This window comes from Bubalus bubalis, chromosome 17 (assembly GCF_019923935.1).
Source record: "Bubalus bubalis isolate 160015118507 breed Murrah chromosome 17, NDDB_SH_1, whole genome shotgun sequence".
NCBI classification, from domain to species: domain Eukaryota; kingdom Metazoa; phylum Chordata; class Mammalia; order Artiodactyla; family Bovidae; genus Bubalus; species Bubalus bubalis.
Window position 1 is genome coordinate 21925371 of NC_059173.1, and position 13432 is coordinate 21938802.

The following is a 13432-nucleotide window of genomic DNA, read 5'->3' on the forward strand; positions in this document are numbered from 1 at the left end:
GGCCACACTTCAATCTTCCATGAACCTCAGTCTCAGATTTCAGTGTGACCACAGGAGGTCGTTCACTGGTTTCTCCTCCAGCAGGAAGTCCTGGTCAAAAATAAATAAATAAATAAACCACCCAGACCCAGGAGGTTTGTGCCAGTTTCTGAATAACCTCCCTGTTCTTTCCCTGAAAAGAAGCTCAACTGTCTGGAGACAGAGTCGGAGAGGTTGTCCTGCAGGCTCTTTGCTCCTGGAGGGTTCACCGATGAAAAATTGGTCTCGGTCTTGTAAATCCTGGATCTCCTTTCGCTGGCAGGTGGCACCGACATCGTCTCCTGCTTCATGGGCCAGAATCCATCCATTCCTGTGTACAAAGGGGAGATTCAGGCTCGGAACCTAGGCATGGCTGTGGAGGCATGGAATGAGCAAGGTGATGGCCCAAACCCTTTCTGTCTTTGTGACGAGGCGTGAGTGGTCACCCGGGTGCACTTGGATGTATAGCTTTGCTGGGGGACAGTTCTCCAAAACTGCCCCCTCTGAGGGTCTGCCCCTCCCCACCAACACTTCCAGACTGCTGGCCTCTGAGCCTGGTTTAACCCCCACTGGCCCCCTATCTGCCTTCAGCCTGAAGCAGAGGAATAGGTGTTGGTTTGGAGCATAGACGGAGGACCAGGTGCTCGGCACGCAAGGTGGGCATCTGAGTTTTGGAAACACTGCTGAGGCCGCCCCACCAACGGCCTCACATCCTGACCTTGATGAGGACACAGGGTCAGATGCAGCACAAGGGGCAGCGTGCCGCCATCCGTGCGGAGTTTGGAAACACACAAAATGACGTTATTCAGACGCACATGGATGTAGTAAAAGTATTAATACACACAAGGGAATAATACAGTGTTCCAGAGAGAGAGATTTGGGAGAGTTGTGTGGGGAGGGATTAGCATGGCTTTCGGTGATGTCGGAGGGATGGGCAGGGTGGTGGGACCAGCTCTGTAGCTTTGTGTGTGTCTAAAATACTGCATAATAGCTTGTAGTTTTAAAAAGGAGAGAAGGAGCGCCGAGGTGTGGCCGTGGTATGTGCTCAGTGTTCCTGTTGTGCCTCCCCAACCAGGAAAGGCCGTGTGGGGTGAGAGTGGTGAGCTGGTGTGCACCAAACCGCTCCCCTGCCAGCCCACGCACTTCTGGAATGATGAGAATGGCAGCAAGTACCGGAAAGCGTACTTCTCCAAGTTCCCAGGTGGGTCGAGGATGCAGGCGGAGCCGCCCAGATTCCCTCCTGGGCTGGGCCTTCGGGGTCTAATTCTGGATGCACCCTCCCCCTGCCAGCCCTCTCCCTGCTGAAACCTGGTGAGGCCGCTCCTGGCTCCTTCCACCAGAGGGGTGATGATGAATTTTTGATCAGTATCTTGTCACTTTCATCTTGAAGCCATCATACGAAACTCTGATCTGGGTTTAGTGTACTCTTAACATTCTCCGTGCCCACAGCCACTTGGCCCTGAGCCCGGCACCTGGGAGCTGGCATGAGCCGCTTGTTTGCCTGTGTAGGGCCAGGGCTGGGGGTGGGGGTGGTGGTCGCTGCTCGCTTACCCTGACTTGTGTGCCTATTCAGGGAGAGATGCCTGTGCAATAGGTGTCTGGCTGGGGTCTCCGCTGTCTCACACCCCATCATCCAGTCCTTATGGAGGTAATGGGAGAAGAGAGCTTTTGCAGTGGGATAATTAATTTCAGGCCCGTCACTCACTCAGGCTGCCCTCTTCGCTCATCTTTGGAGCGGCGCCCTGCCCCTGAGCTGGGAAGTCTCTTTATTTAAAGCTCTGATCCCTGCCTCCTCCTTATCTTATTTCATAAGCAACCTTGAGTTATTGCTGCTATATAATTCATAATTTAGCAAGCATTCTGCTCCAGAGTTATATACCAAGTACTTGCTCTCTTCAGTGTCTAGAAAGGTGATTTGATTTTGTGTAAACCACATGTGGAGAATCAGAAAGTGGCAGGTGACTGTCAGGGGTAGAAAGTGCCACCGATCCCTCTTATTTCTCTGCTCAGCCTTGCGTGTCCCCATGTAACGTCCCATCTGAAAGCTATTGTACCCAGCATAGCACCTCCCATGTGAGTTAGCAGGAACATCCCCCGCCTGTGTGGCCTGGTCCTTACTGGATGCCTGCTGTGTTTAAGCCCCACCTCGGATCCTGCCAGGGTGTAGCTGTTGTGACATACTAAGGCAGAATAGAGAGGGAGGAGGAGGGAGAGACATGTTCCTCATGATCCTGAAGAGTCAAAGCTCCTGTCTAAGGGAAGGATTAGAACCTCAGCTCGAAGACTCATCTAAGAAATGACATCTCTTCATCTTCTGCTCAGTACACTGCTCCCTGAAAGCTGTCTTCACTGTCACTTTTTGTTACGTATACAAGGGTTTACATGATAGATGTCTCTTCAGGATTAATTTCATAAAAAGCCTTTTTTTTTTTCCTTTTGGCCACGCCGCATGGTTTGTGGGATCTTAGTTCCGTGACCAGGGATGGAACCTGCTCCCTTTCCAGTGGAAGCACAGAGTTTTAACCACTGGGCAGCCAGGAAAGTCCCAGAAAAATGTTTATTTTTGAAGCGTTGAAATTCCTTCTTGGGTAAAATGAAGACCCTGTGACTTGTGATATTTCCATTTTTGCCTTGGCTGCCAGGAAGCTCAGAGCTGCCATCATTGCTTTGTTGGAGCCATCCTCTCACCCCTGTGCAGTTTCGGATTCTTTCGATCATCCCATCATACAGTTGGTTTGATAGGTAGCTTCCTCAAATACTTTCTGGAAATAGGTGGGATATATGAATAAATATGAAGAAACAAGGGCAGATAAGATAAAGAGATCTGAAGCTACAGGTCACGGTCAGGACGGACATAGGTTGAACTTCAGTCATTTCATTCCAGTCTCAGGCTGATTGGGTTAGCGCTTAAGAGTCAGAAACTGTGCTAAGAATTGGGAGGGATGAGATGGTGTCCGTGAAGGCCCTGAGCCAGTTTTATCTGCTGTTTTCTCTTTGTGGATCACAGGAACTCTGGGGCTTATTTCAGGAGGCCAGGCTGCTGCCTGCAAGCTGTGCAGAGCCAGTGGGGCCATGCTCTCAGGTATTCACACCTGGAGCGCTGCCTCTACTGTGGGGCCGGTCCTGGGCTGGCTGTGTTAGCCCAAGGAGGGAGGCCTCTTCCTGGCAGTTCCCACGTGAGGCTTGGCTTCTCTTTGACCAGCCCCCTTGGGTCTGTTCTTCTGCTGTGCCCAGGACGAGGGCCTCTCCTTGAACATCACCAGCCCAGGGCCCAGGTGTACGCTGCCGGCCACACGGGACGGCTCAGGGCACACGGTGTCAGTGTCCCCCTGTTCCTCCTCTTCCGCCCTCTGTGCACCCTGGGTTTTTCTGCAGGTTAAGTCTCTGTCCACGTGGCTGGTGCCTTACTTCAGGCTTCCATTACTGGGACTGGAATAGTAGCCCCCTGCCCAGTCCTGCTGCTTCTCTTTATTCTGTTCCGAGATGGGCCCTGACTCCTCCAGACCTGCTCCGTCAGCTGCCCCAGGCTACCCTCTCTTCCTACGCTGGGGCTTGTACTTTCCCACCCTCTTCTCAGAGGCCCGCCTTGAAGCTTCACTGACCTGCTTAGTGTCCCCTTCACATTCTCACTGCTGGCGTTGGTCTCAGCCCGTCAGTTCCTCAATGGTGCCTGCAGGAGTGGCGTTTCTCACGCACCGCTGCATCTCAGAACTGGGTGTAGGGTGGACTCCACTAGGAGGCGTGCCTTTGGGGGTGAGAACTGTTAGTTCAGTTCTGCCCCCAGCCCCACATCACACCTGTTTTTGGGCCTCGGCTCTGTCGATAAGAGTTACATTTCTGTCATATGTACCTCAGGCATCTGTCCATGCCTCCCTCAGGGTGACCACCCCCTCTGCCTCCCCGCAGGTGTCTGGGCACACGGTGACTACTGCAGGATAAATCCCAAGACCGGGGGAATCGTCATGCTGGGCCGAAGGTGAGGGGTCTGCAGACCTGGCTTCTGTCCCCTGCAGACCACCTAGGGAGTGGGGGGTGCTTCCTGCATCCTGGGCTCCACTGGCTCAGTCTGGGAGTGGGCTGACTGTACCCCATCTGGGCCCTTCCTGTGTCAGCTTCTAGAGGGCGGGTCTGGCCTGATCCGCATTTCTGAGCCCCAAAATGGTGGATTGGGGGGCTTTGCAGGGTGGGGACGAGGGCTTTGGCAGATGTAAAGCCTGCATCTGTCTGCAGAAGCTATGGCCCTTCCCAGAGTGGGAGTGTGGGGGTGCTGCGGCGTCCACACCTGGGAGAGGGGTACTTGTACAGGTGTGAAGGGCAGGAGGTGGCGGATGCTCCCACACAAGGGGACCCCTTGATGTCTAGCTTTGAGTTTAGAGGGAGAAGGTTGGTCAGGATCAGAAGCTGGGGAGGCAGCCGGCAAGGACAGGGTGGACATGGTGGTGTTGTGGGAAGGGGCTGACTGTCCCCCAGCCCGCACAACTGGCCTCACTCAGGAGCCACCGTGTGTTCATGACCTCCTCTTTCTTTGCAGCGATGGCACGCTCAACCCCAGTGGAGTGCGATTCGGCAGCTCGGAAATCTATAACATTGGTGAGCATTTTCCTTTCTCCTGAAATAATTCTCAGGTCATCCAGGAGGGAAGGAAGAAGGGTCCTAGCAGGGAGCCTGCTCTCCAAAGATCCCACCTTTTGGCATAACTGGCCCATTTGCCTCTGGTTGTGAGAGTAGGCATGTATGAGCTTGTCCTTCTTCCTAGAACATGCCTCGTCCCACGCTGCCTGTAGCTTGTAAAACCTCAAGATGGGCTTCTTAAGGTCCCATGGCCCGGCCCCACTCCATTATGTCTTAGCCTCATGGTGAGCTCTGTGGGGTTGGTCGTCTGTGTCTACTCTTTGTGGCTGAAGAAAGATGCACAGAGAAGTTGTGTGATTGTTGAAGGTCACACAGCACTATTCAGCACCAGATAAAGACAGTGCACAACAGAGTTACCCATGGGCCTTCAAAATGCCCCCACCAAAGCCACGGAGTCAGCCTCCCAGGGAGGCAGCCTCATAGGGATGTCAGAGCCCCAAGGTCACGTCAGGGCTGTGCAGCCAGGATGGAATCTTGATCCCTATGATTCCAGCCTTTCTTCCAGAGCTGGAGTCCCCACCAAGGTGCTTGCTTCCTTTTCTTTTTAAATTTGTAATTGAGGAAGTAAGCGTGCACAGCTCCCTGTAAGACGTCAACCCTTCCAGCATGAGCTGCGGCTCTCTGCTGGTGATGGGTGTCCTTCCACCTGTTCCCCAGAAGCTCTTCCCCAGGGTGGGGGCTGGAGGAAGCGACGGCGGTCCCTGTCAGGGTGGGATGATGTGAGAGCGAGGCCCTGTCCCTCGCCCTGTCTCCACAGTGGAAGCCTTCGAGGAGGTGCTGGACAGCCTGTGTGTCCCGCAATACAACAAGGACGGGGAGGAGAGGGTGATCCTCTTCCTGAAGATGGCTTCCGGCCACACCTTCCGGCCTGACCTGGTGAAGCGGATCCGTGAGGCCATCCGCCTCGGCCTGTCTGCCCGGCACGTGCCCAGCCTCATTCTGGAGACGCAGGGCATCCCGGTAGGGCCCCCTAAGAGCTCCCCTGCTTCTGGAGCACTCAGCTAGACGCTTGCTCATGTTTTATATATAGTTGTTCCATGTTGCCTGGCAACCCCGTCCCCATCGTTTTTTCTTTTCTGCCATCCCTCTCTCTTTTTTTTAACCCCTCGTAAATTGCATGTAAGGCAACTTCTGCTAAACACTGGTTTTCAGAGGGTAAGCAGGCCCAGCCCGGCCTGACCAACTGGTTTTTCCCCAGTGTGGTTTTAGTGTGTTCTCAAATTATTAATGTGAAAATTAATTTTAACTTTTTAAAGAGCCGCTGGGGTGCTGTTGCTCTTGCCTTTTAATTTTTAGTTCTGGCCTGCAGAAAGAAGATTTGAATCTATTTAGAGGCACATCTCCAGAAAGCAGCCCTCCTCCCTTGCCTTGTACTCTGTTTAGGCTCTCAGTGGGGGAGGAGATCAGATCACAGCTTTAACTTGCCTTGCTTACAAAACCAATGCCTCTGTCAGCATAGAGAGGAGACTGCCCTGTGTGTGTGCACACACCTGTATGCATGGGTACACACACAGTACATCAAGTGTACCGGTGAGCCAAGCTTGTATTGTTCATGGGTGTTCATGGGTATAGGGGGTGGGAGCAGGTTAACTGGGTCCCCAGGGGATGGAGAGTCTTCACGTTAGGAGTGGGGATGTGCTTGCTTGCTTGTGGGTGCTCAGTTGTGTCCAACCTTGTGAGACGACATGGATTGTAGCCTGCCAGGCTCCTCTGTCCATGGGATTGTCCTGGCAAGAATACTGGAGTGGGTTGCCATTTCCTCCTCTAGGGGATCTTCCCGCGTCTCCACCATTGTAGGTGAATGGTTTACCCACTGAGCCATCCAGTGGGGATGTGAGGTACGGTTAGAACCAGAGCTTTTTATACCATCCACACATTTATTCTCCACTTTGGTAATGTGTAGGAAGGGCCCTGTGACCTGGAAGTTCTCTGTTTCTCTCAGTGGGTGACTCTTTTCTCTCCTTAATATTTATTTTTATTATTTATTTATTTGGCTGCACCAGGTCTTAGTTGCAGCGTGTAAGGTCTAATTCCTTGACCAGAGATCAAACCCAGGCCCCCTGCGTTGGACGCATGGAGCCTTAGCCACTGGACCACCAGGAAAGTCCCTCAGTGGGTGACTCTTGGTGACACAGTGGGGACAGTGGTTCTCAGGGAGAGAAGAGACTTCTTTTTTCTTGTCTTTGGTTGCACCTTACAGCATGTGGGATCTTAGTTCTCCAACTAGGGATCAAATCCCCACCCACTGCAACCTTGCACTGGAAGCACAGAGTCCTAACCACTGGACCGGCCAGGAAATGAGAAGGGACTTCTTGAGTCAGTGTCACTCACTGACTTTCCCTGGTGAGGGTCTCAGGTATCCCTTCAGCGGATCAGGTTCTGTCTGCATCCGAAACACTTTGGAGAACTAGACTCTGATCGTCCCCTTGGCCTTTATTTTGTTGAGAATGAAGAAAAGCTGTCAGAATGGTGAACTTGCTGTCACCATTGCTGTCAGAATGGTGAATTCCCATTCTGTATCTGCTCATGCAGCCTTTAACTGTGTGGCTCACAACAAACTGGAAAATTCTTAAAGATATGGGAATACCAGACCACCTGACATGCCTTCTGAGAAATGTGTATACAGGTCAAGAAGCAACAGTTAGAACTGGTCATGCAACAGACTGGTTCCAAATTGGGAAAAGAGTACGTCAAGGCTCCTTGACATATATTGTCACCCTGCTTATTTAACTTATATGCAGAATACATCATGTGAAATGCCAGGCTGGATGAAGCACAAGCTGGAATCAAGATGGTAGGGAGAAATATTAATAACCTCAGATATGCAGATGACACCACCCTTATGGCAGAAAGCGAAGAACTAAAGAGCCTCTTGATGAAAGTGAAAGAGGAGAGTGGAAAAGTTGGCTTAAAACTCAACATTCAGAAAACTAAGATCATGGCATCTGGCCCCATCCCTTCATGGCAAATAGATGGAGACACAATGAAAACAGTGAGAGACTTTATTTTTTGGGGGCTCCAAAATCACTGCAGATGGTGACTGCAGCCACGAAATTAAAAGACACTTGCTCCTTGGAAGAAAAACTATGAGCAACCTAGACAGCATATTAAAAAGCAGAGACATTATTACTTTGCCAACAGAGGTCCGTCTAGTCAAAGCTATGGTTTTTCCAGTAGTCATGTATGGATGTGAGAGTTGGACTATAAAGAAAGCTGAGAGCTGAAGAATTGATACTTTTGAACTGTGGTGTTGGAGAAGACTCTTGAGAGTCCCTTGGACTGCAGGGAGATCCAACCAGTCCATCCTAAAGGAAGTCAGTCCTGAATATTCATTGAAAGGACTGATGCTGAAGCTGAAACTCCAATACTTTGGCCACCTGATACTTAAAACTGACTAATTTGAAAAGACCCTGATGCTGGGAAAGATTGAAGACAGGAGGAGAAGGGGACGACAGAGGATGAGATGGTTGGATGGCATCACTGACTTGATGGACATGAGTTTGAGTAAACTCCAGGAGTTGATGATAGACCGGGAGGCCTGGCGTGCTGCAGTCCATGGGGTTGCAAAGAGTCGGACACAACTGAGCAATTGAACTGAACTGAACTGATCTGCTCATGAGACTAGGGGAGCGATTTATTGGAAATGGAGGAAGACCCCAGCCTATTTTTCCGTCCTCAGCCAGGCTCTTGTCTGCTTACTCTCAGGCACCCAGCTCAGCTCTCTCCTGCTCTGTCTTCCTGTGGGGTCATGACTCCTGGCCCATGAGGTCATGTTTAGGGTCCCTGGAGATTTTACAGGCACCCTCATATTCTCAGATCCCTGTGGTCCAAACTACTGAAGCACTTAGGAGAAGATTCATCCTGTGTCACCGGGCTGGTGTAGAGGATCTTGCTGGGCCATGGCACTTGGGGCTGGCCATGGCCAAAGTCCCAGCTGGGGATCTGGTCGCACCTAGGGAAATGTAAGTGGGCATCTGAAGCCCTGTCTGGCTGGAAGGCCCGGTCCCAGCAGGTCTTCATCCCTGGTCACGGCTGGCGTACTGGCCCATCCTGACTGGAGGCTCTGACTTACCTCCTGGGTGGGGGAGAGGAGGGGTTCCAGCAGGAGCTGGGGGAACTTCTGCTTCCCTCCTGCCCTTCTCACCAGGAAGCAGGAGCGGAATTTCTTCTAAAACAACACCTTGTTTATTTTGTCAGCCGATGGAAGATGTAAGTTGTTAGCTCCCATGAGCCGTTATTGGGGCTTTAGCGCTTAGAAGCACAGAAAGCGCACGAGACGCTTGCATTTCTGGGCGAGAGGGATTGACGGCACCCCAGTGACAGGCAGTCCCTCGTAAGCCTACATTCAGATCCGTAATTAGTTCACACGTTGACAGAGGTTTTCAGTGAATAAATTTTAATTACATTTCAGGTTAAAAAGAAGGAAACGTGCCAGTGCAGGGAGAGATCAGAGCACTGGCAGCTTTATTAAAGAACTGTATTTGTTCCAGAATATTCTTGGCCCCTAAACATGCCAGCATGGCTGCCAAATGCCCATTGGAGTTAAAGATGAAACACACATGCTATGAATTTCGGAGGGAGCTTTGAACGTTTGGAGAGAGTCTGATTATAGGAAAAGCAGTGTCCCATTCATTCAGATGACGGTTCTGGGGGAAGATGGGGTGGAAGTTTCTAGAGGCTCTTGGATGACGCTCACTTTTTAGTGATTAGGGATGGAACCACAGGAAGCCAGTCCAGTCGTGGAATAAGCTAGCCTTTCTATTATAACACAGTATAAGAAGCAAATACAAATAATGAAAATGCAGTGTTATAGTCACACCCAAGAGCCGTGTGCCCATGAACTCACAGACTGGGTGGGGTGCTGTGGTCCCATTCTACATTTGAGGAGATAAACCTGGGTTAAGGAACTTGCCCAGTCACCCCCTGAGAAAGACTTGCTTTCAGAGTTTCGGGTCATGGTCTTTTTGGCTTGGATGTACCCAGATATCAGAGCTAAGGAATTTTTTTTCCCTTTTGGGTTCTCTTTGTTTTTCCTTTAAGATTTTTGATGTGGAGCATTTTTAAAGTCTTTATTGACTTTGTTACAATATTGCTTCTATTTGATGTTTTGCTCTTTTGGGGGCCTGAGGCATGTGGGATCCTAGCTCCCTGACTAGGGATTGAACCCACACACCTTGCATTGAAGGTGAAGTCTTAACTCGTGGACCACCAAGGATGTTCTAGGATTCTTTTTTTTTTAATATTTATTTTTAATGATTGATTTATTCAGCTGTGTTGGGTCTTAGTTACAGTATGTGGGATCTAGTTCCCTGACCAGGGATCGAACCTGGGTCCCTTGCATTGGGAGTGCAGAGTCTTAGCCGCTGGACTGCCACGGAAGTCCCTCCTCTTTGGGTCTAAACAGTCTTTCTGTTTGCTCCCCTGCCTACTCCCCACTGGCAGTACACCCTCAACGGCAAGAAGGTGGAAGTGGCTGTGAAGCAGATCATCGCTGGGAAGACGGTGGAGCACCGAGGGGCCTTCTCGAATCCCGAGACCCTGGAGTTGTACCGGGACATCCCTCAGCTGCAGGACTTTTGAGCCGAGCTGGCCAGCATGTCCCTCAGCCACATGCGCCTGTACCGTCATTTTTGTACATTCAAGAAATTCCTTAGAAACCTACGACTCTTTGGAAAGGGGTTCAAGCCAAGTCCGTAGGCCCAGGGAAGAACCATTCTCTGTCCCGCAGGTTCATTTGGTGCATTTGGTGGGTTCCCGAGTCTTTGCCCACCGTTGCGGGATCCTGACCTTCAGTGATCCTGGAGGGTGTGTGTTTTTGCATACTTGCAGGGATGAGCTGGGGTCACCTGTGTGTGTGCCATTACGGCTGATGCCCGGTCCCCTGTCCAGGGCTGGTGGGCATCCTGTGTCAGCTCAGCTCTGGGGATCAGCCAGCTTGCAGCCTTATGCTGTGGTCCATGTTGATCTCTTTCTCCCCTTGATCTTCTCCCAGCTCTGGCTGCCGTCCTTCAGGGCCCGTCTGGCTACTGTGGTGTGTTGCCCATCAGGGGACCCGTCCCAGGGTGACTTTACAGCATCTCACAGCAGACCGTCAGCACCTGGTCCAACCGCTGTCCCACCTGTGTGTCACAGATGGAATCCCGGCAGCTCCTGGGGCAGCCGTGTGTTACCCCAGCCCTGGCACCCCTCGGCAGACAGAGAGCTCCAGTTGCCTTTAGAGAATGACTGGGTTTCATGTTTTAATAGGATCTCTTTATTTCATGGATTTTTGAGTGGTTTAAATGTTTTTAATGTTAATTAAGTGTGTGGTATATGAGCGTTTGAAGGTGTGGGTAATGTCCACCCCATGAGGGGTGTCACTCAGGAATGTGGGCAAGTCCCAGGTGGTGGGTCACCCAGGTCCTGCCAAGGCAGAGCTGCTGGGCTTCGAGGGACATGGCTTCACTGCACAGCCCCGTCCGAGGGCCCAGGACCCGCACACCAGCAGCCAGATGTACTTTTGAATGTACTTGTCAGTTCGGCCTCTTAACACTCTCCTGTCATCATAATGTTCATTTTTGTATTTTTTAAAACTGAGCACAGTGGAAAACTTTCTTGAACCCTTTTTCTCTTGTGGATTATAAAAACAGGGCAGATTGCTACGAGGCATTTAATGCAATAAACATATATGTATATAGGCACACACAGGCATGCTCGTGTGTTCTCTGCAGTGGGTGCTGGATCTGAGGGTGTCAAGCTGGTGTTGATGGGCCAGCAAGATGTTTGGTCCAGATGGTGGGAGCGTGTCCTGGGCCCCTGGTATGTAGTGGACCTGCCTGGTGATCAAATGGCCCCAGAGCCCTTCGCAACATGAGGTCACACCCCAGAAGGGAGGACATGCTCACCCTGGACTCTGCTGGAGCTCAGAGCCGCCGGGGTTCTGGTTGGCACTCCTTCACCTTTTCAAGACCACACGTGTGTCCCTTGGATGGTGTCTGGCTCTGTGCCATAGCATCCAGGCCGGGCCCAGCAGGGCTTATGTTTCTCATGTCATGGGAGGTTGAAAGCAGGCTGTTCTTGAGTGGGTGTAGGGGCTGAAGGGGCCCAGCTGCTCCATCTCCTGGGCTCCACTGTCCTCCATGGGGCTGCCCACCTCCAGCCTCCCATCTGTGTCCCAGGCAAGATGAGGACTGGGTGAGAGGCCAAAAGCCTGTCCCTTTTCAGCCTTTATCATCAAAACAATGGTTTTTCTGGAAACAACACCCAGTGCACACCTGCGTATGTCTCAGGGGCCAGAACTGGCCCCAGGCTGCCGCTTGCTGTGGGGGAGGCGGGTGTTGTGCTGGGGGAGCGGGGTGAGTCTGTGGCCCCAGGCTGCCGCTTGCTGTGGGGGAGGCGGGTGTTGCACTGGGGAGGCGGGGTGAGTCTGGAGAGCTGGTAGAGTTTTTAAGCTAGGCCTATTATGTTTGTGTACAGACCTCTTTTTTTCAAGGTTTTTTTTTTTTTTTTTTTGAGATGGACTTAAACTATTAAACTTGTTACAATTTTGCTTCTGTTTTATGTTTTGTTTTTTTTTAGGCCACAAGGCATGTGGGATCTTAAGCTCCCTGACCGGGGATCGAACCCACACCCCGTGCATGGGAGGCGAAGTCTGAACCATTGGATCACCAGGGAAATCCCTGTACACCTCCTTTTATTGTAAGCTGTTTTATTGTGCTTCGAAGATACTGTGGTTTTTGTTTTTGTTTTTTTTAACAGATTGAAGGTTTGTGACAACCCTGCACTGAGCAAATCAGTTGGTCCTGTTTGCTCACTTCGTGTCTCTGTGTCACGTTTTGGTAATTCTCCCAGGACTTCAGACCCTCCACCAGCAAAAGAGATGACAACTTGCTGAAGGCTCAGACAGTTAGCATTTTTTAGCCATAAGTATTTTTTAGTTAAGGTACATGGATTATTATTTAGACATAATGCTATCACACAGTTTAACAGACTACGATATAGTGAAAACAACCTTTGTTCGAGGGCTTCCCCGATGGTTCAGCCAGTAAAGAATCTGCCTGCGATGCAGGAGACACGGGACACATGGGTTTGATCCCTGGGTCAGGAAGATCCCCTGGAGGAGGAAATGGCAACCCATTCCAGTATTCTTGTCTGGGCGGGCTACAGTCCATGGGATCACAAAGAGACACGACTGAGCATGAATCTTTATTCACGCTGGAAAATCAAAAGCTCATGTGACTTACTTTATTGCAGTGGTCTGGACAGAACTGGCCATATCTCCGAAGAATGCCAGTTTTAGTTTGCTGTTGCTGTTGGAACAAATTACCACACACTTAAAAAAGCACGAATTTATAGTTCTGGGGATCCAAGGCAGGTCTCACTGGGCTGAAATCAGTGTCAGCAGGCACTGTTCCTTCTGGAGGCATTAGGAGGCGCCCTTGCCTTCCAGCTTCTGGAGGTGCCTGCCTCCTGGGTCGGGGGCTCCTCATCCTCAAAGCCTGCAGTGTAGGACACCCCTGCTGCCCTCTTCCACTTCCGTGATGACACTGGGCTCACTTGAATAATCCATGATACTCACCCTATTTTAACATCTACTGATTGTTGTTTAGTCGCTAAGTCGTGTCCGACTCTTTTTCACCCCTATGGACTGTAGCCTGCCAGGCTCCTCTGTCCATGGGATTTCCCAGGCAAGAAAATCGGAGCTGGTTTTCATTTCCTTCTCCAGGGAATCTTTTCAACCCAGGGATTGAACCTGCCTGTCCTGCGTTGGCAGGCAGATTCTTTACTACTGAGCCACCTGGGA

General features: G+C 51.1%; 1 protein-coding gene across 3 annotated transcripts in view; it reads left to right on the plus strand.

Annotated features, from left to right (window-relative positions):
* AACS (acetoacetyl-CoA synthetase) overlaps positions 1-12409 on the plus strand; it is a 57329-nt gene extending 44920 nt beyond the window's left edge. Inside the window, exons 13-19 of one of the 3 annotated variants that reach the window (XM_025267816.2) lie at positions 302-415; positions 1094-1219; positions 3925-3994; positions 4550-4608; positions 5408-5610; positions 10093-10268; positions 12208-12409. In XM_025267816.2, the coding sequence (XP_025123601.2) occupies positions 302-415; positions 1094-1219; positions 3925-3994; positions 4550-4608; positions 5408-5610; positions 10093-10230 (710 nt within the window). In that variant the 3' untranslated portion in view covers positions 10231-10268; positions 12208-12409. Of the gene's footprint in view, positions 1-301; positions 416-1093; positions 1220-3924; positions 3995-4549; positions 4609-5407; positions 5611-10092; positions 10282-10642; positions 10785-12207 lie in introns of those variants that run through there. The other 2 variants (XM_044930291.1, XM_025267815.2) reach the window with 2 other exon arrangements.
* The last annotated feature ends 1023 nt before the right edge of the window (positions 12410-13432 follow it).